The sequence below is a fragment of the Macaca mulatta genome, chromosome 3 (assembly GCF_049350105.2).
Source record: "Macaca mulatta isolate MMU2019108-1 chromosome 3, T2T-MMU8v2.0, whole genome shotgun sequence".
NCBI classification, from domain to species: Eukaryota; Metazoa; Chordata; class Mammalia; order Primates; family Cercopithecidae; genus Macaca; species Macaca mulatta.
The window spans coordinates 34,693,538-34,718,813 of record NC_133408.1 but is presented as its reverse complement, the minus strand read 5'-3'; the positions used below and the strand labels follow the sequence as shown (position 1 = coordinate 34,718,813).

Sequence of the window (25,276 nt, the reverse complement as noted above, 5' to 3'; positions counted from 1 at the left end):
AGGCCGTCGCACCAAGCCAGGCTTTGAGACAAGTGGTACCCAGCGGGTTAACTCCTGGGAGATGCCCAGGTGCTTCCCTGAGGGTGCTGGGCCCTGAGGGTGCTGGGCCTTCCAGCCACCAAACACAGGACCAAGGAGAAAGGTGTGGAGGGTGCTGGGCCTTCCAGCCACCAAACGCAGGCACCAAGGAGGAAGCCGCGGACAGCATCCAGGCATCACGGTGCCAAACCCTGAAGCAGCCCTGCACAGCGGGTATGCTCACTGCACGGCAGCTGCCCTCGCTGCACAGAGGGTGATCTCATTGCACAGCGGGTGATCTAGCTGCAGGGCAGGTGTCCTTGCTGCATGGTGGGTGCCCTCACTGCACGTGTCTCAGGAGGAAGGACAGAGTCAGATGATCAAGTCACCCAAGGTTGGCCCACTAGCAAACGTCTATGGGCATGGACAGGATCCTCCAAGGCCTCCTGCTGGCGCGGCCGACTGTGGAATTGCAGAGTGGCATTGGCTATTGTGTTTTTATGATGATCACTCCCTGGACGGCCTGCAGGTCCACTTTTGTACCAGTTTAGGGTTCCTTTCGTGCACGACTAAGCCAGGCAGAATCGGCTCACACTGGCCTGTCTGCTGTTCGCGTTTGTGTCTGCCTGTTCTGGGAGGCCTGGTTGCCTGTGCTCCCAACTCAGGACATCCTTCCCTTCCCCGCCAAGGAGGCCATGATTTGTCCAACACTCCACCCTGGGAAGCCCAGAGCTGGCACTAATGGGCAAGGAGCCTCTCAAGGAACCTTTTGTAGTGAGAATAACCACACAGGAGGCTGCGACCCAGACGCCCAAACGCGCTCAGACACCCAAATGCGTGCAGCCTTTCCGCTGGCTCCTGTTTTAAAAAGTGAGTGAACTCCCAACAAATCGCACAGGTTGAACTTGTTCCAGAGTCAGCGGGAACAGGATGTTTATTACTACAAGAATAAAAACAGAAAAGCAAAGGTGAAAGAATGAGTGAGAAAGGCACCCGGACCTCAAGAGTTCAGCAGGAGGCAGTTTTTCTGCCCAGCGCCGTATGTACTGTGAATCCAGGGAACTCCACATTCCTGGCTTTCGCTTCACTAACTCTGTTTTCAGCCACATTCAGTCTAGAGTTGACCCAAAGCACAGAGTGTGAAGTTCTGATGTCTCCGTTCATTTCCAGGAATTAGTAGGAACCATCTTTTAAAAACTGCTAAACATTTCTGGCATAAATACACAAAGTATAGATAATCACACAAACTAGAGATAATCAGGAAAGCCGGAGTGGCTGCTTCCCGCTCACCCCATCCCCCTTCCTCCCTCGCTGGGTAACTCCTTTCCTGAAAGTAGCGCCAGCACGCCATCCCTGTCGCTCTGGACTTCCCAGTGATCGTTCCCATTTCCGTCTGTTCTTTATTCCTGCTTGTCTTGTTTCTCAGCTTGTTTTTAGTGGATGTTACTCTTTCAGCTTTCTGAAGATCTTAAACACACTTCACAAAAGGTAACTTTGAGGTGGTTCTATTATTAGCGCTTCCTTCCCGGGCTGGGTGCGAGGCCGCCCTTAGCGCCGGGTCTCCGGTGTTCTGAGGCAGTGGTCCCCAGCTTTTTTGGCACCAGGGCCTGGTTTTGTGGAAGACAATTTTCCATGGACCGGGGATGGGATGGTTTCGGGATGATTCATGTATGTTACGTTTATTGTACACGTTATTTCTATGATGACTACATTGTAACATAATGAGATAATTCTACAACTCATCATCATGCAGAGTCAGTGGGAGCCTGAGCTTGTTTTCTTGCAACTAGACTGTCCCATCTGGGGACAATGGGAAACAGTGACAGATCATCAGGCATTAGAGTTTCATAAGGATCGTCAACCTTGGTCCCTCACATGCACAGTTCACAATAGGATTTGGGCTCCTATGAGAATCTAATGCCGCTGCTGATCTGACGGGAGGCAGAGCTCAGGTGGTAACGTGCGCAATGTGGAGCAGCTGTAAACACAGATGAAGCTTCACTCGCCCACTTCTCACGTCCTGCTGTGCAGCCTGGTTCCTAACAGGACCCGGACAGGTACTGGCCCATGGCCTGGGTGGTGGGGACTCTGTCCTGAGGGGTTTGTGTGCAGGCTGCCCTGAGTGAGGGGCTCTCTGAATTCATGACTCTGTTCAGTGCTGCTGCTTTTTGGGAGCTTCGAGTCGATCACCTCATTCCCCTCCCCAGTGCTCACTCTCGCCTGGGGTTGGTCTGGGGTTTGGGCTCCAAGAGGCGGTGACACTGAGGCTGTGCCCCTGGCCCCACCGGGCTGCAGGGTGGCCTGGCCCCGTCTTCCCACAGGCAGCTCCAGCCACCCCACCCTGAGGGCACTGCTTAGGGGGACCCTGAAACCCTTAAGGACTCCACTCCCGGCCATGTGGAAGCTGAGCCTTGTCACCCCCACCCAGTGCTGGTTTGGAGACCTCTGCCTTGCTTCTTGCTATGCCATTTAATTTGTGGTATTTCATGTCATTGCTGTTTGTTCTCATAGTACCAACTTGAACAGAAGTCAAAGAGAAGCATTTTCTACTTTTTTTTTTTTTTTTGAGATGGAGTCTGGCTCTGTCACCCAGGCTGGAGTGCAATGATGCGATCTCAGCTCACTGCAACCTCTGCCTCCTGAGTTCAAGTGATTCTCCTGCCTCAGCCTCCCAAGTAGCTGGGACTACAGGCACCCGCCACCACGTTCAGCTAATATTTTATTTTTAGTAGAGATGGGGTTTCACCATTTTGGCCAGGATGGTTTCGAACTCCTGACCTCCTGATCTGCCTGCCTCAGCCTCCCAAAGTGCTGGGATTACAGGCGTGAGCCACCACGCCCAGCCACATTTTCTACTTTTTTCTATAAAACAAACCACTGTCAAACCTAAATACAGTAGTCCCTTGGTATCTGTGGAGTTTGGTTCTAAGAATCCACTCCCTCCAGGATACCAAAATCCTCAAATGCTCAAGTCTCTGATAAAATCCTCAAATGCTCAAGTCTCTGATAAAAAAAAAAGGCATAGTATTTGCACACAACCCACATACATCTTCCTGCACACCTTCAATCATCTCTAGATTACGTTTAATGCCAAATACAATGTCCCACACTGTCCTTCACGCGGGTTCAACGTTGTTTTAATGCCAAATGCAGTGTCCATGCGACGCTTCCTTCACGCGGGTTCAACGTTGTACTCGGTGCTCAACACACTCAAGCTTTGCTTTTTGGAATTGTGGAATTCTGCCCCCCAAAACATACATATTTATATATGCAAATATACATACAAATTTGTGTTTGTACGTGTTAATGTACAAACATGTATATATATAGCCATATATATCTCTTTCTCTCTCTATCTATATACACACACGCAGACACATATATCTACTTTTAAAGACAGGGTCTTGGTCTGTTGCCCAGGCTGGGCTCAAGCGATCCTCCTGCCTCAGCCTCCCGAGTAGCTGGGACTACAGGTGTGTGCCACCAGTCCTGGCTAATTTTTAAATTTTTTGTTGAGATGGGGTCTCACTATGTTGCCCAGGCTGCTCTCAAATTCCTGGGCTCAAGCAATCCTCCTGCCTAAAGTGCTGGAATTACAGGTGTGAGCCACTGCACCCTGCCCCAGATACTTTTGATCTGAGGTTGGCTGACTCCATGGATGCAAATGGAACCCAGGGATACGGAGGGCCGACTGTATCTACATAGGCTGTGAACAACAGAAATGTCCTACCAGGATAAATCTTGATGAGTTTCTCTGGATCCGTCATGCTGCCCGAGGTTTTTAAGAACGTGTTGATAATACGGCATGAAATCAGTCGTGTCATCTGTGAATCCTCCTCCAGGGTGGTCAGGACCTGAGGCATCAGTGTTTCCTGCACGTCCTGTATCTGCAATCGGCAAACACATACGACGTGACTCATATCTGTCCTGGGGGGGCTCACCATCCGTGCACTCCTGCCTGGAAGGACTTATGGGGCTTGAAAGCTTTACCTCAGAAGTACGCTTGAATCTTGATTGTAAAATTTAGATTTTGAGCAATTTTTAACTTGCTTACTTGATTTTTAAAAAACACGTACACTGTTTACAACTCCTGGGTGAGGCACTAACCCTGCACCAGGGTAATGGCTCGCCTGGACCCCACTGATGTGGGGCTTGTAGCTGGAGCACCAACCGCACCACCCTGTGTGTACCAGGAGGTGGCGCTCACGTCACGCGGGCACAGGGGCAGCATCTTCCCGCTGGGCGGTGGCCAGGACGGGGCGGGCATCAGCGTCTGTTTTCTGACGCCTGGTCCCAGCGGGAAATGTTCACAGAAAAGACGTGGAAAGCCCCGGCCTGTCCTCTAGCCTGGATCCTGGGATTCGACTCCTGGTCTTGTAGCCAGCGTGGGGCCGCAAACCCGAGAAACCCCACACTCATCCAGGGCAGCGAAACCTGCAGCACACGGGGCTGGCCGGGCCCACGGCCGGGCTCCCGCTCTCTCGCCCGCTGTCTGAACCGCGGACCCGCTGCTGGCTCCCACCCTGCTGCGGCCAGTGTGGGGAGAGACTCCGGGGGTACAGGCCCCAGGTGGAGGTGCAGCGGCTGCCTCCCCACGTTCCTGCTGTGGGAGTCCCGCCGGGCGCCGGGAAGCCCGTGCAGTCCCCGGCCACTGTCCACCGAGCACGCAGGGAGCCCCGTACCTGCTTTGCCGACAGGACCTCACTGCTGGTGAGCGCCCAGAGGCAGGACACGGCAGCCGTGCGGATGGCCGCGGCTGTCCTCCCTGCGTGCCACTGCAGATTGGGGGCCAGGATGTCCTTCGTCACTGTCTCGAGGTAGCTGGGAAACTGCCTGGAACCGGAGCAGAGACGGCAGATGAGGAGGCTGGACAAGCACTCGGAAGGAATGTTTCAGTCTGGGGATGAATGGGGCTGAGGGGGAGCCAAACAGGAAAACGAACTCGACCCCAAAACACGAGGCCCCTCCTCCTCTCAGGAGCTGCTTCTCATTGTGAAGTGGGAGGTTCCTGCAGACCCAACCCCACCCGGGAGACAGCGGTGCCCGTGCAGCTGGCCTCTCCTGCGGCCAGAGAAAGAAAGCCAGAGGCCCTGGGCTGAGGGTGCACTTTTAGCCTCTCCCACTCCTAGCTCCAAAAGGAGGCTTGAGTGGCGCCTGGGCAAGGGCAGCCGTGGTGGTGTTGGCAGCACCCAGTGAGCCCCTTCCCGTCTGTATCCCTCCCCCAGAAATAGGCTGTCTCTCCAGCTACATAACCCTCCGTCCAGCAAGGACAGTCGCTGTGGCTTCAGAGAGGCAGGATGGGAGGGCCACAGGTGCGGAAACAGGCGGATCACGAGGTCAGGAGATCGAGACCATCCTGGCTAACACGGTGAAACCCCCTCTCTACTAAAAACATAAAAAATTAGCCGGGTGTGATGGCGGGCGCCTGTAGTCCCAGCTACTGGGGAGGCTGAGGCAGGAGAATGGCGTGAACCCGGGAGGCGGAGCTTGCAGTGAGCCGAGATTGTGCCACTGCACTCCAGCCTGGGCAACAGAGCGAGACTCCATCTCAAAAAAATAAAAAAAATAAAAACCAAACGGATTAAAAAAAATCTTTCCTATTAAAATAGCTAATGAGTTTACTAAAATCACTGCCATCTCAACACTTTACTTCTCCTGACACCAACCGCCTTCCACAAGACGCTGTTAGTGCACTTTCTTTGGGAACTCAGCCCGGATGTGGAAGCTGTGCTCCGCAGTTAACTGCTCCTGGGCAGAACCTGCCCCACGGTTCCTCCCAAAATACAGGCAGGCGTGAGTTCCAGAGGGAAGGGCCTGGACCCTGCTGTGTTATCTGCATGGTATCTGCACAAATATCAGCCTGCAAGCTGGACGGCTGTCACGGCTCTCTGTTCATATCTTTCTATGGTCCGTTCTAAACCCTGAAGTTTTTGAAGACAAGCAGGAAACAATATTTCCTGCAGTACGACGGGCGGGCTGAGGGCCGAGAGCAGAGATGAGGGTCATGAAGGAGAAAGTCTGAACGCTGGATTCTTTCCACGTGAGGCTCCGGTGTGTGAACTGCTTTCCACTTTGACGCGTTTGCTGCTGGGGCGGGTCCCGGTGCTGATGCAGCCAGATCCAGCTGCACAGGTGGGGGTGGGACCCAACTGACGGCACATTTTGCTCATAACAAAGTAAGCGGCAGGGCTCTAAGAGCTGCCTCAGCAGCAGCACCCGGGCGGGGCCTCTTCCTCCACTGCCCCTCCCAGCGCTTCTGGGGGGCACCCGTGTTTCTGGCCCTTACTTCAAAGCCGTACAACTGGAGGCCCTAGGCCCTCGGTGTCTTACTGTCACCTAAAAGTTCTTTTAGATAATAGGGAGGTATTTCTACCACTTTGACCATCAGTAGTAATTGAATCAATTCTTTGTTAGGTTTGAAAAGTGCCTGAAGGCTTTTAAAACAGAGGACGGCTAATACATAAGCTATTAATAGTTAATGTTCCCTAAAACTTTTTCATTCACTGGAATTTTAATGGCCACACGGACATGACTTTGACTTAGTGTTTCTCTGTGCATTCCCTGCCGAGAGCCTGTGTTTACCCAGTGAGGATGGACAGACTGCTCCGGGGCCAGTGAAGCTCAGGGATCATTGCATACGCCCACCTTAGACTGGGTGTGGGGAACCTCTTGCCCAGAGAGCTGTTGGGGAGGGAGTTAGGACACTCTGACCCACCTTAGACTCACAGTGGAGGAGGGAGGTGGGAACCCCCTTGTTCAGCGAGCTGTTGGGGAGGGAGATGGGGGCCGTGCAGAGGCAGAGCCCAGACCTACCCCTGGGAATCGATGGTGTCCGTGGCTCTGAGCAGCACAGTGGACAGGGTGGAGAACAGCTTCAGGCGCATCTGCGGGTCTCGGGAGGGCTGCAGACAGGCCCTGAGCGTGGGCATGACGTGTGGCAGGGCTTCTCCTAGGGCAGGGCCTGCAAGACACAGCACAGGCTCCTGTGTATGGCCCTCGGGAGACGGGAGGTGGCCCCGTCCAGCACAGGCCCAGGCACGGGCGCTCCCACCTGGGAGAGGACACTATTGGCCACCACCTCCCCCTTCCTCTTTCTGAATCAGTGAGGTGATTATCACAGAAAAGCAGCAATCATGCTTTTCCATATGGAAACCTTCTATTTGGCCAGGCATGGTGGCTCACGCCTATAATCCCAGCCCTTTGGGAGGCCAAGGAGGGAGGATCACCTGAGTTCCAGAGTTTGAGACCAGCCTGGTCAACAGGGTGAAACCCCATCTCCACTAAAAATACAAAAATTACCCTAGCATGGTGGTGTGTACCTGTAGTCCCACCTACTTGGGAGGCTGAGGCAGGAGAATCACTTGAACCTGGGAGGCGGAGGTTGAAGTGAGCTGAGATCGCACCACTGCACTCCAGCCTGGGCGACAAAGTGAGACTCTGTCTCAAAAACAAAAACAAAAAACCAAACCTGGGCGCGGTGGTTCACTCCTGTAATCCCAGCACTTTGGGAAGCTGAGACGGTGGACCACCTGAGGTCAGGAGTTCGAGACCAGCCTGACCAACATGGAGAAAACCCCATCTCTATTAAAAATACAAAATTAGCTGGGCGTGGTGGCGGGCGCCTGTAATCCCAGCTGCTCGGGAGGCTGAGGCAGGAGAACTGCTTGAACCTGCGAGGTGGAGGTTGTGGTGAGCTGAGATCGCACTATTGCACTCCAGCCTGGGAAACAAGAGCAAAACTCTGTCTCAAAAACAAAACAAAGCAACCTTCTATTTTTCTTAAACTTTTCTAAATTTTTTGAAAAATTAAAGTCAAGCAATAGTTGAAATAACAACCAAAATAAATTGTTCTAGTGAAGGAAGTTATTTAATATCTGCCCCTCAGCGTTGCAGCCATCACCCCGTCCACACTCAGGGCCAACCTCCTGCACCCCGGCTGCTCTCCAGTGGGTGCGAGGCGTGGGCGCCTGCACTGTGCATCCTACACCCCAACGGGTCCCCACCGCAGTAGGGCCACCCCGCCTCCCCGTAAGTCTCCAGAAATCACAGGGCAAGGACAGCCCCGAGGATCCCCGTAGCATCTCCTGCCAGGCTCAGCCCGCAGGCTCAGGAGCTGAAGGGCAGGGTGGGGACTGGGTTGGGGCCACAGAGGGAGGCGCTCTGGCCCAGGGCTAGTGTAGAGGGAGCATCCGCTGGCTTATCCAAGCATCTGTGCATCACCCTGAGCCGTCGCTGGGGACCCCGCGATGTGAGCCTTCTCCCTGGCACTGGCGGTCATCAGAGCAGGCTGCTCGGTAGTGGACCGAGACCCCCACCTGCCCTTGCCACACGGAGACGCGATGTACTCGCTGCTCTGGCTCAAAGTCAGGCCTGGCTCAGGCCTCGCGGTGGGACCAGCTGGTGTCTTGGAGAGGCTCCTCACACAGCCAGGCAGGAGGGGTTGCCTCGAAGCCGCTGGGACGCCTGACTTGAGCCTCCCAGGGCAGGAGTCTCGGGCCAAGTGTCGCCCTGCCACGAGAACCATGCTGCTTCTGACCCAGTTTCTGACTGTTTCACCCTCTTTACATCTTAAACTAGAAAGAAGACAGAGTTTCTGGCTTAAATACAGAAAGAAAACAGCCGAATGTCGACAGGTCACGTCCACCTCCTGGGATGGGAGGTAAGAGGCGCGCTGAGGGGTGGGCCACTTGCTGTCAAGAGTGTTCAAACCCGATGCCCGGGGCCACGTGTCTGCCTTCCCGGCACCAGCGCTCCTGCTCACAGCACGGACACTTCCGCCTGGGCCATGTGTCTGCCCTCCCAGCACGAACGCTCCTGCTAGCAACACGGACACTTCCACCAGACCACGTGTCTGCCTTCCCAGGTGAGCTCCTGCTCGCAGCACGGACACTTCTGCACTGGCTTCACTTTCCCTCCATATCACACCACGCCTGTCTTCCCATTCTGCTATAAAGGCTTAGGATAATTGTGTTTAATGGTTGCCAGAGCATTTCTTCTATGGAAATACCATTATGTATTTAACTTTGTATGAGGTAGTGGGGTCACTTCCAATGTCTGCTATTAAATTATAAATTATGCCTGATGCCTATTTTTGGGTACATAGCTTTTTCCATAATTAGAATTATTTCCTTAGGAAGGATAGATTCTCATGAATGTGATTGCTGGATGAAAGGAGTGAAGATGTTGGCAATTCCAAATGCGCAATGTCCCGCTGTTTTCCAAATACTGGCAATTCCAGATGTGCACCATCCGACGGCTTTCCAAAAGCACCTTGGCACTCCCAGCTCAGCCACCCTGGGCAGAAGCTGTTTATTTCATTTAACTGGATAAAGGAAACAATGGGGCCCTCCAGTCTTTAATTCATATTTCCTCATGACTAGAAGAGCTGGATGGTTCCCACTCTATTTGCTCATTAGTTGTATTAACTCTCTTTTTTATAAAATCTGGATATTTTGCCTGTTAGTTTGGGAGTTAATGGTTTTTGTTTTTTGGAATCATGGTCTCACTCTGCTGTCCGGGCTGGAGTGCAGTGGTACAGTCACAGCTCCCTGAAGCCTCAACTCCTGGGCTCACGTGAGCCTCCTGCCTCAGCCTCCATCATCAGAGCAGGCTGCTCAGTTGTGGACTCAGAGTGCTGGGATTACAGGCGTGGCCACCGAGCCCAACTCTTAATGCTTTTATTCTCATTTTTTTTTTTTTTTGAGACGGAGTCTCGCTCTGTCCCCCAGGCTGGAGTGCAGGGGCACGATCTCAGCTCACTGCAAGTTCCGCCTCCCGGGTTCACGCCATTCTCCTGCCTCAGCCTCCTGAGTAGCTGGGACTACAGGCGCCCGCCACCACGCCCAGCTAATTTTTTTTTTTTTTGTATTTTTAGTAGAGATGGGGTTTCACCGCGGTCTCAATCTCCTGACCTTGTGATCCACCCGCCTCAGCTTCCCAAAGTGCAGGGATTACAGGCGTGAGCCACCGTGCCCAGCCTTTATTCTCATTTTGTGTCAGCTTTATGTAACAAAGATCTCACACTGTCATCCTTACTGCAAATACTTTCCTAAGTCTGTGTTCCTTTTATTGGGGTTCAAATGTAGTCAAATCAACGTCTTTGCAGTTCCCCCGTCCTCTCAAAGTTTAGAAAGTTATCCCTTTCTGTATGTTTAAAATAAGTAAAATTTAAAAGGTATCTTCCTTTTGTAAATAAGAAATTTAAAAATTTCTCCTATTAAAAAAATTGTTTTAATCCTTTTGTCTTCTGTTTATTACAGGAGTGCATGCTCATTAGAGAAAACTTAGAAAAACATAGAAAAAATAAAGAAGAAAACAAAAATCATCTGTATCCCCAAGGACGCGATGTTGGAAATATTTATTATATTTGAGATTGTGCCCCCGATTCCCGAGAGCACGTCACGTGTGTGCGCTCAGGTGGGGCTCAGAGAAAATAATCATTGGGAAATACAGTTTTAAACCCAGCATAGTGGCTCATACCTGTAATCCCAGCACTTTGGGAGGCTGAGGTGGAAGACTGTTTGAGCCTAGGAGTTTGAGATCAGCCTCAACATCAAGAGGGGCAATGTACAGAGACCCCATCTCTACAAAAAATACAAAAATTAGCCAGGAGTGGTGGTGGGTGCCTGGGGTCCCAGCTAGTCAGGAGGCTGAGGCAGGAGGATGGCTTGAGCCCAAGAGTTCAAGACTAGTCTGGCAGTTTATATGACCTCATTTCTATAAAAAATACGAAAGTAGCCAGGTGGCGTGCGCCTACAATCCCATCTACTTAGGAGGCTAAGGCAGAAAAATCCCTTGAGCCCGGAAGTTCGAGGCTACAGTGAGCTGTGATCGCACCACTGCACTCCAGCCAGCCTGGGTGACAGAGTGAGACCCTGTCTCAAACAAACAAACAAAAAAACACAAAAAAAACCCCACGCAGTTTTATACCCAACTCTTGACATTGAACAGCACACTGCAGTCTTTCCGCCTTTCAGCAAATGACAGATGTGGTTCCAAAGAGATGCATGTTCTAAGCTGCCAATCAGTTCCGCCAGCACCTTAAGAAATGCTTCTGCAAAGAGGAAGAGCAGAGGGTGGAGAAGCCACCAGAGCTGCAGTAAATGCGAGTCCTGGCTTCACTGCAAGCTGAGTCTCTTGGGGTTTGCGTGCCCAATTTTCTGGACTGTGAGGTGAAGGCTGCAGTAATTTGGTGCAAGAGGTCGTTAGAAGTAACATTCAGTGCCGGGCGCGGTGGCTCAAGCCTGTAATCCCAGCACTTTGGGAGGCCGAGACGGGCGGATCACGAGGTCAGGAGATTGAGACCATCCTGGCTAACACGGTGAAACCCCGTCTCTACTAAAATACAAAAAAAATTAGCTGGGCGAGTGGCGGGCGCCTGTAGTCCCAGCTACTCGGGAGGCTGAGGCAGGAGAATGGCGTGAACCCGGGAGGCGGGGCTTGCAGTGAGCTGAGATCCGGCCACTGCACTCCAGCCTGGGCGACAGAGCCAGACTCCGTCTCAAAAAAAAAAAAAAAAAAAAAAAAAAAAAAAAAAGAAGTAACATTCAGTAAAAATCTGAAATGGAATACCCTGGGACCCCATCCCCAGGAGGCCCGTGGGAGAGAGGCTGAGGGAGGCCCTGAAGTAGCTGCCTCGGGAGCTCCCTGTGCTCTGCCTCCTTGTCTGTGAAACGGGGTCACAGTTCCCACCACACAGGCCAGCTGTGAGGGTAGACGAGCCGACGGCCATAAGGCTTGCAGAGCAGCGTCTGGCATAAAGTGTTTAATGCCTCGAGTGCACGTCAGCAATCGCCAGCTTTGTTTTTATTTTTTTGTTTTAGAGACATGGCTTGCTCTGTTGCCCAGGCTGGAGTGCAGTGGTGCAGTCACAGCTCACTGAAGCCTCGAACTCCTGGGCTCAAGCGATCCTCCCACTTCAGCTTCCTGAGTAGCTGGGACCATAGGCGCGCATCACCACGCCTGGCTAACTGTATTTTATTATTTTTAAATTTTAGATTTAGAAGTACACGTGCAGTTTTTTTCTTCATCTTTTTGGAGAGATGAGGCCTTGCCATGTTGGCCAGGCTGGTCTCAAACTCCTAAGCTCAAGTGATCCTCCCACCTCAGCCTCCCAAAGTGCTGGGATTACAGGTGTGAGCCACCATGCCCAGCTAGTATTTTCTTTTCTAATTTGGAAACAGTTTTGAATACAGCTGACAAAGAACAAATTTGGATATTTTTCCAGGTCTCAAAAAAAAATGGTGAGTCCCTACCAGGCACAGAGATTGCGTAAGAACGATCTTAGTGTCCTCAGATGCAGAGCATGACCGCCCTGGTGCACGCATCCAACAGGAGGCGGGGGCACTTGGAACTGCACAGGGGAGCGGGAGAGCTGGGGAGGCAAACGAGGAAAAGCTACTGCGGCGAGTTCATGGCCCACGGAGCAGCACGGGCTGTGTGTCCCAAGGCTCTATGGCTGCTGAACGGACGCCTCCTTAGAGTTCTGCAGCAGATCTTGCCCCACACTGAAGCCCACTGGGCCACACTGTCCATCCCAGGAAAGTGGCCGATTCGCAGACTCAAAGAGAACCGCAGAAATTCTGGTCTCAGAGGGGCTGGGCCGAGGCCCCCACGTCACACACACAGCACCCATGTGGCCAGACAACTACATTCTGCAACAAAATCCAGACGTATTTAAGAAGCCAGGCTACAAAACAGGCCACGGAAAACCACACTTTGAAGGTTTCACATGAAAGCGTGTGCCCGGGCCAAGTGGAAGAGCTGCGTCCCACAGTCTTCAACGCGATGCTCCTTAAAATGCTGGTTCTCGGCCGGGCGCGGTGGCTCAAGCCTGTAATCCCAGCACTTTGGGAGGCCGAGACGGGTGGATCACGAGGTCAGGAAATCGAGACCATCCTGGCTAACACAGTGAAACCCCGTCTCTACTAAAAAATACAAAAAAAACTAGCCGGGCGAGGTGGCGGGCGCCTGTAGTCCCAGCTACTCCGGAGGCTGAGGCAGGAGAATGGCCTGAACCCGGGAGGCGGAGCTTGCAGTGAGCTGAGATCCGGCCACTGCACTCCAGCAAGGGGGACAGAGTGAGACTCCGTCTCAAAAAAAAAAAAAAAATAAAAAAATAAAAAAAAAAATGCTGGTTCTCCACAGGCAAGAGTGACTATTGGGTACTTTTAAAAATACGCCTCAGTGAATCATAGCTCAGCTGGTCGGTGCTGGTACCTGCTGAGCACCCGGGGGAGCAGGTGTGTGGCCTGGGCGGGGCCAGGCACGGCTCACCACCTGCTGGGACGGCTCACCTGACTGCGTGATGATGACACTGAACTGCAGGAGCTCTGGCGAGTGTGCTGTCCAGTCGAGGTGCGACGCGGTCACCCGCTCCAGGAGGGGACCCATGTGCTTGCGATAGAGGTCCTGGCAGCCACTGACATCCTCCGCTCTGGCCAGCAAGTCCATCGTCTCCTGTGCCTGGAGGTTACAAGTCAGAGACTGAGACAATTCCAACACTCAGGGCTCAAGCCTGCCTGCCGGGACTCACCATCCCCCTCACGCGTAAGAACCACACAGGCCGGGCCTGCCGGGATAACCGGGAGGGAGGCTGCCACAGGGAGCCCCGACCAGGGTGCAGGAGAGTGAGAGCCACAGGCGTAGGGTGAGACCCTGATCCCATTCACGCCAACGCCGTCTCTGCAGCGTATCATGAAGCAAGCACTGTGCACACTGGGACGCACACAGCACGGGTGGTCCCGGGGCTCACACGGACCCTGGGCGTCTGCCTGGGCAGGCACTGTGCACACTGGGACGCACGCAGCACAGGTGGTCCCGGGGCTCCCACGGACCCTGGGTGTCCCCCCAGACAGGCAGGGCTCCTCTGAGGCAGTGAGGGGCAGAGACGGACGGGCAAGTGGCTTAAAGAGTTAAGCCCAGCAGACCAGACCTCCAGGTAAAACGGGGCAGAGAGAGATGATAACCTTGGCTGCCTTTTACTTTTAGCTGGCTGCTCTCCTTGGGGGCTTAGGAACAGAGGAAGGGCTGAGGCTCCCTGATGGCCACTGCCTCAGGCCTGGAGTCTGAATCTGGGGCTGCCTGGCTTCCTCCCCCATGGCCAGCAGGCAAAGACTGCTTTCGCTGGTATCTAAGGCCCTATCAGTGACAGCGTCTGCTGAGACACACGCCCCTTGGAAAGCTTGTTTTTAAAGAGGCCCCAAGAAGGGAGGCGAGAGCAGCAGCCTCCTCCACACCAGGTTCCCCGTGGTACGTTCAGACCGTGAATCTCCCAGATCAGAGAGAACCTGCCGAGACGGGCTGTCCACAGAGACAGAACAGGAAGAAGAACTAAGTCTCAGCTTCCAGAGAGGCAGACAGACACTGCGGCCTCCAGGGGCCCGAGGAGCCCACAAGGAGGTTGGGGTTAAAAGACTTTTGTGCATAATGGCCGGGCACGGTGGCTCATGCCTATGATCCTAGCCCTTTGGGAGGCTGAGACAGGTGGATCACCTGCCGTCAGGAGCTTGAGACCAACCTGGCCAACACGGCAAAACCTTGTCTCTACTAAAAATACAAAAATTAGCTGGGTGTGGTGGCGAGCACCTGTAATCCCAGCTACTCAGTTGGCTGAGGCAGGAGAGTGCCTTGAACCCAGGAGGCGGAAGTTGCAATGAGCTGAGATCGTGCCACTGCACTCCAGCCTGGGCGACAGAGACTCCACTGAAAAAAAAGATGATTTTGGGGCATAAACAGGGAGCCCATGGGCGAGAACTAATTCTGAACGCTGCGCTGCAATTAGAGTGGGAAATCGTGGTATCTTCTGTGTAGACTCACAGTCACACGTGCACTATTTTTCTTTTTTTTTGAGACGGAGTCTCGCTCTGTTGCCCAGCCCAGGCTGGAGTGCAATGGCACAATCTCGGCTCACTGCAACCTCTGCTTCCCCAGTTGAAGTGATTCTCCTGCCTCAGCCTCCTGAGTAGCTGGGATTATAGGCGCTGGCCACCACGCCCAGCTAATTTTTTGTATTTTCAGTAGAGACGGGGTTTCACCACGTTGGCCAGGATGGTCTCGAACTCCTAACCTCAGGTGACCCACCCGCCTCAGTCTCCCGATGTGCTGGGATGCGCACGGCGACACCTGCTCTATTAAACCCCACTCAGGTGCGCAGGTTTAAAGGTGATGTCTTATTTCTTGTTTGCTTCTTTACTGTGGACCCTAAAATTAAACAGCGGTCTCCACTCCCTGATGCCGGAATACACTGGCAGCCGGAGGGCTGCCCGAAGGCTGTTACCTGGGGACTCACCCGCAAGGTTCTCAATCCCTGGTCTTTGCTGGTCAGACAGGTTTGAGGCCTGGGGCTTGCGCGCAGAGGGGATGTGTGGGAGACAGTTCCCCTCACTTAAGAGATGCCTTCCAGCTGTGAGCTCCACGAGGCCAAGCAGCAGCCACCACCGTCAGCCTTACCTTGTCCCTCAGGCCGGTGACACTTGCAAGGGCCACTATTGTCAGCAGCACGTCCATGAGCTGCAGGCTGCCCACGCCGCAGTCCTCACGACACACAGACACCAGAGTCTGCACACACAGCAGCAGGCGCTCCAGGTAGAGGTCCTGGAAGAGACCGGTGGCACCATCAGGGCTTGGTACAGTTTGGCTGTGTCCTCACCTGAATCCTATCTTGAACTGCAGCTCCCATAATCCCCACGTGTTCTGGGAGGAACCCTGTGGGAGGGAATCGAATCATGGGGGTGGGATTTTCCGTGCTGTTCTCATGGTAGTCTCACGCGAGATCTGATGGTTTTATGAAGGGCAGTAACCTGCACACACTCCCTTGCTGCCGCCATGGAAGACGTGACTTTGCTCTTCCTTCGCCTGCCGCCGTGATTGTGAGGCCTCCCCAGCCATGTGGAACTCTGAGTCCATGAAACCTCTTTTCGTTGTAAACTACCTAGTCTCTGGTAGGTCTTTATTAGCAGCATAAGAATGGACTAATACAGGGCTCCTGCCCTGGCCCCAGCCCCAGGGCTGACAGAACCCGCCCGGGGCTCCTAGTCTATGGCTCACAAGGGGCAGCGGGCATGGGAGAGCCCTCGCAGGGACAGCCCCCAGGTGCTGGCGCGTCAACCACAGAAGGACGTGCTTGACGACGGGAAAACTCAACACAGACTGGGAGCTAAGGAATCTGTGCTTATTTTGTGAAATGGGAACAGGCACTTCAGCTATGTGGTGAAGAAGCCGCATTAGGGATGCACACCACGGTACCTGTGAGAGAAATGACGGCGCATTGCATTATCTGCTTTTTAACACGCCCGAGTTCTCCCCGCCCTCCAAAGTGGCCCCAGGCAGGCAGAACATGAATGCAAAGGGCTGGCCAGCACTGAAGCTAGCGGATCTTCGCTCTGCCGCCTGCCCCTCTTCCGTGCATTTTTGGATATTTCTATAATACCAAGTTTTAACAAAGACAAAATTCTATGGTTTAAAGTGTTTCCTGATTGATGGGGAGGTGGAGTCTCAGCTCTGCACCTAAGGCTGCGCTGGTTGAAGGCTTCTCCTCCCAGCTCCAGCCTCATCCGCTGTGAATCAGCCAGGATCTGAAGCCCACAACACAGTGGCCGTGTGCTGGACCCAAGAATTCCTATGGCTTTGTGTATGCTTACTTCTTTCTAAATAAATTTTAACTTATTTTTCAGAGACAGGGTCTTGCTCTGTTGCCCAGGCTGGAGTGCAGTGGTGCAGCTGTGGCTCACTGCAGCCTCAAACTCCTAGGCTTAAGTGATCCTCCTGCCGTGGCCTCCCAAAGGGCTGGGATTACAGATAAGAATCACCACGCCTGGCCTGTATTTACTTCTTATAATATCCCTCTAATGTCTATTTGATGTATGTTTCATAAAGTACAGAGTGAGTTAGGACAGTGGTCATGTATGTAATTTAAACGTGATTTATCAACAGTGTACATATATTGGAGGCTTATGTTTAAACTGCTTCTTACTAATGGGGGGGTGAGTTCAAAAAAGTTTGGTAATTATTTGGCTAGACAATAGGTTGGCTCTAAATTTCCTAATCAGTTATAAAACTCTAAGCCCCATTCCCCACTGATGTAAATCACGAAATGCCAAACAAAACACTCCCGCTATACGACAGCGCCGTCCTTGCACCCTGGCCCCGCCCTGGCCCACAGAAGACACGGAGCTGCGTGGCCCCGTCCACCTCGGAGTTGGCGGAGCTGCGTGGCCCCGCCCTGGCCCACAGAAGACACGGAGCTGCGCGGCCCCGTCCACCTCGGAGCTGGCAGAGCTGCGTGGCGCCGTCTACCTTGGAGCTGGCAGAGCAGAGTGGCCCTGTCGTGGCCCCAACTCCCACAGAAGCTACCGATTTCTGTTTTTATTCCATTCCTGACTTTTCCCGCAGCCATTTCTCTGAGGCCTGCACTGACTGGCTGACTTCTGAGGACACTATCTGGCTGCTTTCTAGAATGACCTGTCATGTACATTTCAGGAGCTACCATCTTTTCGGTTAAAAAGGGAAGGTGCATTTAGAAGACATGGCCCCTCCTGGCTGACTGCGCCTCCGAGCACGGGAACAAACGGGGAAGCAGGCATCCTGTGCAGCAAGCGCCACCCTCCTGCCACAAATGCAGCACCGTCTCGGAGGAACTGACAAGACTTCACATTTACAGATTCCTCTATATTTGACCAGACGATTTTCAGTGTCTGCCTACATACACACACACACACACACACACACACACACACACACAATGAAAAAGAAAAAAGATACAGCAAGAAATAATTCTCAGTATTTCTTGAAAGAGTATTTCAAACATTGTTTTCTGAAACAATGTTATCTAAGATTGGAAAGTTTTTAATTCAGAAAGCACAAGAGACTCCTGTTTTAACAATGGCAATGGCATCCCAGAACTGCCGGCTTCCCTGCGTGAGAGGCGAATTGGTGAGTTACCCATTTCCTCACTCTAGGCGCCCACCTGTCCTAAACTCCCTCCCAGGAGACTCCAGTTCCCCTCTGTCGAGCTCCAGGGGCGCTGCTGGGCCCAAGACACCTGGAAGTACCTACTGCTAAAACCATTTCCTGTGAACCCCAGGGCAGGGGGTTGAAGCCAGGCTCAGTTTAGAATACATCTTCACGGACTTCTGTTTGAACATGGGCTTTTAAAACAATTTCAGTTTGTTCTTGAAAGACATTTTTAACCTGTTCTCATAGCTACTGGAGAATAATTGCGGGAAACATAATCGACTTCCTGAATGACACAAACAAAGCCCAGCCAGCCGCGGGAAGAGCACAGAGCCATGGGCCTGACTCTGACGGAGACCTAAGTGCATTCACCCTTTCTTGCCAAGAATTTAAGTCTGCTAAGGAGTAAAATGGGGCCAGGCGCGGTGGCTCACGCCTGTAATCCCACCACTTTGGGAGGCCGAGGTGGGCGGATCACTTGAAGTCAGGAGTTCGAGACCAGCCTGGCCAACACGGTGAAACCCCGTCTCTAATAAAAACACAAAAATTAGCCGGGCGTGGTGGCGGGCGCCTATAATCCCGGCTACTTGGGAGGCTGAGGCAGGAGAATTGCTTGAACCCGGGAGGAGGAGATTGCAGTGAGCTGAGATTGTGCCACTGCACTCCAGCCTGGGCGACAGAGAAAGACTCTGTCCCAAAAAGTAAATAAATAAAAATAAATAATAAACAAATTATCCCGGCGTGGTGGTGCACAACCGTAGTCCCAGCGGCTCAGGAGGCTGAGGTGGGAGGATCACTCTGAAACAAAAAAATGAAAACAAGGAAGGAGTGAAATGTACATCTTGGGTGTTCACTGTGACTGGCTCCTTGGCCAAAGGGCCACACACGTTCGCAGCCTGGAAGGTTGAGGCTGGCTCCCCAGGCTGTGTGACTGGGCTTTGTCAGAAGGAGGTCTCTGTTTGAAAGATCGTGAGCAAATTTTTCCTCGATAAAACTGGAAGATGGGGAGCCAAACACACAACTGCGGGACGACACAATTCCGTTTTCCTGTAACCAACATGGAGACGTGAAAACTTCACGTTCTTTGCTATAAACTTTGTGAGATACGGATTTAGGCACCTGTGCACATTTTCAAGTTATGCCCTTCTAGGGAAAAATGCTTCTGGCTTGCAAATCTATATACAGAAATCAAAGCGATCCTCACAACCCCTTGTGAGTAAAGGAAAGCGCAGAACTGACACAGATTGGATGATGTGTTAAAAACGGGTTTTGGGAAAAGCTGGAACGTGGCTGAAGCGCCATGAGTACATGGTCCGGCTCCCTCCCCCGCTCCTTCCTGACCCCAGCTCTGTTTCCGTCCCTCTGTGTATTCCAGGAACTGTTTACAGGTTTCTTAAAACAGTTCACAATAATGACTGTTAATAGCCCCACCTCTCGTTCTGAGGACAGAGAGGGAGCTGGACACAGGACAGGCTGGGCTGAGAGCAGAGGGCAAGTCCCCGTGCCCCAGGCCAGCTTTGGGGCCATAGAAGCTGCCAGAAATGATCAAGCCGGAGCAAGTGCTGGCCTCCAGGGGCGAGCTGAGGTCTGCCCTGCATGGGACGGCCACCCGGTGGGGGCCGCCCTGTGTCCTAGAAAGATCTGGGGTGCTGGGTCCGACACACACAGACAGGGACGACTCGCCTCCAAACCAAAGCAAAGTCATCACTTCTTCTTCCATAGAAAACAATTATGGATTATTCCAGACAATTAAGTCCAACTACCCAGGCTGTTCCAGCTTCTGAGCTCAAGGATTTGCTGCTCAATTTAAAATTAAACAAACGTCTCTGGCAAATCCTCAGCTGGGCTGTGTGAAGCACAGATCGGAATGCCAGGCAGGGCTGATGGGGAACAGGCTGCCGGCGCCCCCGAGGATGCGCGATCTGTGCAGGTACCGTGGGGACTGGGTGGCATGGCGCGTGGGGACTGGGTGGGATGGCGCGTGGGGACTGGGTGGCATGGCGCGTGGGGACTGGGTGGGATGGCGCATGGGGACTGGGTGGGATGGAGCGTGGGGACTGGGTGGGATGGCGCGTGGGGACTGGGTGGGATGGCGGACATGCGACCACGCTCCTCAGGGGTGGGACGATGCAGACCCCGCATCTACCCCCAGCAGCACGGGCCAGCGGTCCCCGCCGTGGACACCTCCTGAGTCATTGAACACGTGAACCGTGGCCAGAACTGTGGCCAGTGTGGCCAAGAAATGTGCAGCAACCAATGTAAATGTGAGCGGCCGCCTGGGGCTGGAGCTGGGGCTGGGGCTGGAGCTCTGCACAGTGCAGGACGAGGCCCTGGAACGAGGGGTACCAGTGAGGGCACCCCAGCTACCGCAGGTGTTTCTGATGGCCCGGCCTGGCGGCACAGGGCGGACCCACAGACACATCACTGGGTGTTTCTGACAGCCCGGACTGGCAGCACGGGGTGGACCCACAAACGTCATTACGATGGCAGACGGCCAGGCAGGGGAGGCTCCTCTTCTCCACTCCCCCCTTTCCCAAGTGCTCTTACGTTTTCAGACGCCTGGCAGATGTGGGCCTGTGCCAGCTCCGTGGCGATGGCCGCCAGGTGCGGCTGGAGGGCTTCTCGGGGGCAACCCCGCATGGCGGAGGCCAGCACCAGGAGGCCGGAGGCGGAGGGCGCCTTCTTCAGCGTCGATAAGATCAACTTCAGAAACACCTCAGGGCTGACAAATGTCCCGACGAGCTCTGCGGATCTCATACACTGCGAGAAACAAACACGACAGCTCAGAGCCAAACCGAGGGTCTCAGCCGGGCTCCCATTGCGAGAAACAAACATGAGAACTCAGAGCCAAACCCAAGGGTCTCAGCCGGGCTCCTGCTCTCGGCACTGTGGTCCCCAGACAGCCCCGTGTTAGGCCGAGTGAGTCCTTGGCACCTGCTCAGAGCCCTCAGGAAAGGTACAAGAGTCCTCGTGTGATCTCAGAACGTCCCCAAGGCCAGGCTTGCAGCCAGTGAGCTGGACACACCCCGCAGGCAGCGAAGTCCGGCCCAAAGGAAGGCTGTGTCTGAGCTGCGGGGTTCACCGCATGCCCCTCATCGGACGCCAGTGACCCAACCTTCCCATCGCTAAGCGGATCACACACACCAGCCCCTCTGCACCGAGGGACTCACACTGGATCACACACACCAGCCCCTCTGCACCGTGGGACTCACAGCAGATCACACACACCAGCCCCTCTGTACCGTGGGACTGTACAGTGGATCACACACATGTCTCCTGTCCTGCCTCAGCCTCGCCCCGTGTCTCTTGCTCTCCCATAGATTCCACAGAGGACTACAGATAATTTTAAATTAATGGTAGTTTTTGAAAAGTAGAAACATGACATGTAAATAACATGGAAACTGGAACATTTACTTTAAATCAGTCACAATGATGTAGATTTTTTTTGTTTTATCTGAGACAGTGTCTCACTCCGTCGTCCAGGCTGGAGAGTAGTGGTGCTATCATAGCTCACTGCAGCTTTGACCTCCCGGGCTCAGGTGATCCTCCCACCTCAGCCTCCCGGTAGCTGGAACCACAGGTGCACGCCATGACGCACAGCTAGTAACAGTGACCTGGACCACTAAAAGTAAAAGCTACTGGCAAGGCCTCCTTCAATGGAATTTAAGGTTCAAGATGAGGATATTTTGAACTGAAACCTCAAGTCAAAGCTTTAGTTGTTCTCCTGAGCACTGGGAAGTGTCCTTGTGGGGCGGGTGTGAAGTCCCCACGGTGGTGACTGTCAGCACAGACCGTGGCCCAGCCTAGTGAGCAGGAGTGGCCCGAGCATGGGACTCCCTTGTGCGTACCCACTGTTGCCGAGGCGATAACCACCAGCCGAGTGCAGACAGGGAGTGAGAAAGAGGATGGCACCACGGATGCCACTCACAGGACACCTGAGGCTGTGCCCTCCCCGCCGCCAGGTGCCCCCACAGCCCCTGTGAGGCCTGGAAGGTGTCTGAGGACAGCCCGGATGTCAATGCTGAACTCTGGGCATCTCGGTCCTCAGTCAGCAGCCTGGTCCCTGTCTGGCGCACGTTTACACAACACGCACCCGGCACTGCGCCCGAGTGTGCTTGAAGACCAGCATGGAGGGTTCACCCTCAACACGTTGTTCCCTACAGGTACAGAAAACAGACCGGTGGTTCCCAGGGGCCGGGCCTGGGGAGGGGCTGCGGCCTGGGGGTGAGGGGAACGCTGTCTTGGCTGCAGGGTGGCCTCCCAACTGTGTCTGTCACAGCCTCGGGCCCCGCACACCACAGAGGTGGGATCTTAAGCTCGAGTTAGAGCTCCGCGGCCACTCACGCTGTGGACCACGGCTGCCTCCTCGTCGGTGCAGGCCTGGAACAGGGTCCGGAGGACGATCTCCAGGTGCTGCGTGGCGTGGTCCTCGGCGTGCAGCAGCAGCACTGGCAGCAGCTGGGCCGACTTCACTCGGGTGCCCACCACCCAGTCTGTGATGTCGTGGCACAGGGCAGGGAGGATCTTGGAGAGGTTCCTGAAGACGAGCTCCCGGCAGCCCAGCACAGGGCGATGCTCTGGAACGAAAAAGAGAAAAAACAAGAAATGCACAAGCAAAACCTCAACAACTGAAGTTACCGCATGTCACATTTAAGGGACACCTGTGAGTTTCAAACTCACCATTTCAAAACAAGTCTCGGGGTGGACGCAAAGCTGCCAAATGCCCCTTTCATTCAGAACATTCACATAGGCGGTGCACGGCTGCAGTCCTAGCATTTTGGAGGCCAAGGCAGGTGGATCACTAGAGCCCAGGAATTCAACACCAGCCTGGGCAACATGGCAAAGACCCCACCTCTATAAAAAACAGGAAGATGGGCCGGGCGCGGTGGCTCACGTCTGTAATCCCAGCACTTCGGGAGGCCGAGGCGGGCGGATCACGAGGTCAGGAGATCGAGACCATCCTGGCTAACATGGTGAAACCCCGTCTCTACTAAAAATACAAAAAAAAAAAAAACTAGCTGGGCGAGGTGGTGGGCGCCTGTAGTCCCAGCTACTCGGGAGGCTGAGGCAGGAGAATGGCGTGAACCAGGGGGGCGGAGCTTGCAGTGAGTGGAGATTGCGCCACGGCACTCCAGCCTGGGTGACAGAGTGAGACTCCATCTTAAAACAAAAACAAAAACCAAAAAAAAAAAAAACAGGAAGATGAGCCAGGCGCCATGGTGCATGCCTGTGGTCCCAGCTACTCAGGAGGCTGAGGTGGGAAGACTGCGCCCCAGCACTCAGCCTGGGTGACAGAGTGAGACCCTATCCCAAGAAACAAAACAAAACATTTAGAGCCACACAGAGATGCAAGCAACACACTCGCCACACGTGCTGATGTGTATGATCAGAGAGACACGCCTGCGAAGCCATCACCACGGTGGGGGTGATGGCCACGTCCTTTGCCCGGCTTCCTCTGCTCCTCTGCAGTGCGGCCCCCACGGCGCCCCGGCACCCCCGGATCTGCTTTCTGTCCCGTGACCGGGTTGCACTTTCTTGCAGAGCTTGGCACAAGTGGAAGCCTGTCATTCACTCTCTTCTCTGCTTCTTTCGCTCTGCGTGGTTTTCTGAGGTCTGCCCGTGCCTGCTCCTTTCTGAAGCTGGGAAGTGGCCTGTTCTGGGGAGATGCCAGTTTGCTGTCTGCTCTTCTGCAGAGCAGCACTCGAATGGTGTCCAGAGCAAGTTTGTGTGGCCTGTGCTTTCACTGTGCCAGGGCAAATACCAGCTGTGGAAGGGCTGGGTCACAGGGAAGGTGCATGTGTTTAACTGTTTTAGAAACTATTTTCTAAAGTGTTTGAGCCAGTCCGTGCTCCTTTCCATTCTCAGTGGCATGTGGTACACTCAGTCTTGAATTGAGACCCGTCTGAGAGGCACAGCGGCGTTTCCGTGTGGTTTTCCTCTGCATTCCCTGATGACTAACCACACTGAGCATCTTCTTCACGGGCTTGTTTGCCACCTGTGTTATCTTCCCTGGTGAAGGGTCTTTCCAAATTGTTTTCTGCCCATTTAAAAAACTGGATTGTTTTCCTACTGAGTTTCAAGAGCTCTTTCTGTACTCTGGAGACAAATCCCTACATACATCATCTCCAAACATCTCAGTCTTTGGTTTGCCTTTTCGTTTTCTCAACAGGCCTTTGAAAGAGCAGAAGTGTTCATTTTGGTGAAGTCCAGCACATTGCCTTGCCCTGTTACAGAGCGTGCTTTTGAGGACGCACCCAGGGAAGCGTGGCCCGGCCCGTGGTCACTAAGGCTTCATCCTAGCTCTGGTCTTCTGAGAACGTATCCAGGGAAGCGTGGCCCAGCCCGCGGTCACAAAGGCTTCGTCGTCACTCTGCAGTCTTCTGAGGACGTATCCAGGGAAGCGTGGCCCGGCCCACGGTCATGAAGGCTTCGTCGTCACTCTGCAGTCTTCTGAGGACGTATCCAGGGAATCGTGGCCCGGCCTGCGGTCATGAAGGCTTTGTCCTAGCTCTGCGGTTCTGGGCTTTACCTTCAGGCCCCTGACACAACCGGGGTAGGTTTTTCACTCCCAGTTCACTTTCTGGCATGTGAGTAATCCTATCATGACAGCACCCTTATTAAAAGACTCCATTAAATGGTCTTTGAGCCTTCATCAAGTCAGTGGTCTGCATGCGGGCGCCTGTTTCTGGACTCTCGTTCCGCTCATTGGTCTGAAAGCCAACACCATGCAGCCCCTGACTGTGGTTCTGTGAGTCCTGCACCCAGGCACTGCTGCCATTCAGCCTCACTCCTCCCCAGTGTTTCGGCGGCTGTGGGTCCTTTGCACGCCCACAAGAATTTCACAATCAGTTTATCGATTTTTACACAAAAGCCTTCAGGGATTGATGAAAAGATTTTGATCTTAAAAATTCAGGCCGGGCACGGTGGCTCATGCCTGTAATCCCAGCACGTTGTGAGGCCGAGGCGGGTGGATCACCTAAGGTCAGGAGATCAAGACCAGCCTGACCAACATGGTGAAACCCCGTCTCTACTAAAAATAGAAAAAATAAGCTGGGTGTGGTGGCGGATGCCTGTAATCCCAGCTACTCGGAGGCTGAGGCAGGCAAATCGCTTGAACCCAGGAGGCGGAGCTTGCAGTGAGCCAAGATCATGGCACTGCACTCCAGCCTGAGCAACAGAGCGAGACTCCATCTCAAAAAAGATAAAAAACAAAAAATAAAAAATTCAGAGCAACTGTAAAGATAGAAATGAAACCATGACACGTCAGGATTTAAAGGGTCTTTTTCTATTTTTAGAGAAAGCATCT

The 25,276-nt window shown here is 53.5% G+C and overlaps 2 protein-coding genes across 2 annotated transcripts in view; one reads left to right on the top strand and one right to left on the bottom strand.

Moving 5' to 3' along the window:
• PRKAR1B (protein kinase cAMP-dependent type I regulatory subunit beta) overlaps window positions 1-25,276 on the top strand; it is a 482,327-nt gene that overhangs the window by 251,506 nt on the left and 205,545 nt on the right. The window lies entirely within an intron of this gene.
• The window catches only part of DNAAF5 (dynein axonemal assembly factor 5), a 54,851-nt gene that overhangs the window by 6,972 nt on the left and 22,603 nt on the right, over window positions 1-25,276 (bottom strand). The window contains exons 5-11 of the mRNA XM_028845424.2: window positions 22,315-22,547; window positions 20,518-20,730; window positions 15,469-15,612; window positions 13,314-13,482; window positions 6,832-6,979; window positions 4,701-4,851; window positions 3,749-3,905 (exon numbers count right to left, since the gene is read on the bottom strand). Of these exons, the coding sequence (XP_028701257.1) occupies window positions 3,749-3,905; window positions 4,701-4,851; window positions 6,832-6,979; window positions 13,314-13,482; window positions 15,469-15,612; window positions 20,518-20,730; window positions 22,315-22,547 (1,215 nt within the window). The remainder of the gene's footprint in view (window positions 1-3,748; window positions 3,906-4,700; window positions 4,852-6,831; window positions 6,980-13,313; window positions 13,483-15,468; window positions 15,613-20,517; window positions 20,731-22,314; window positions 22,548-25,276) is intronic.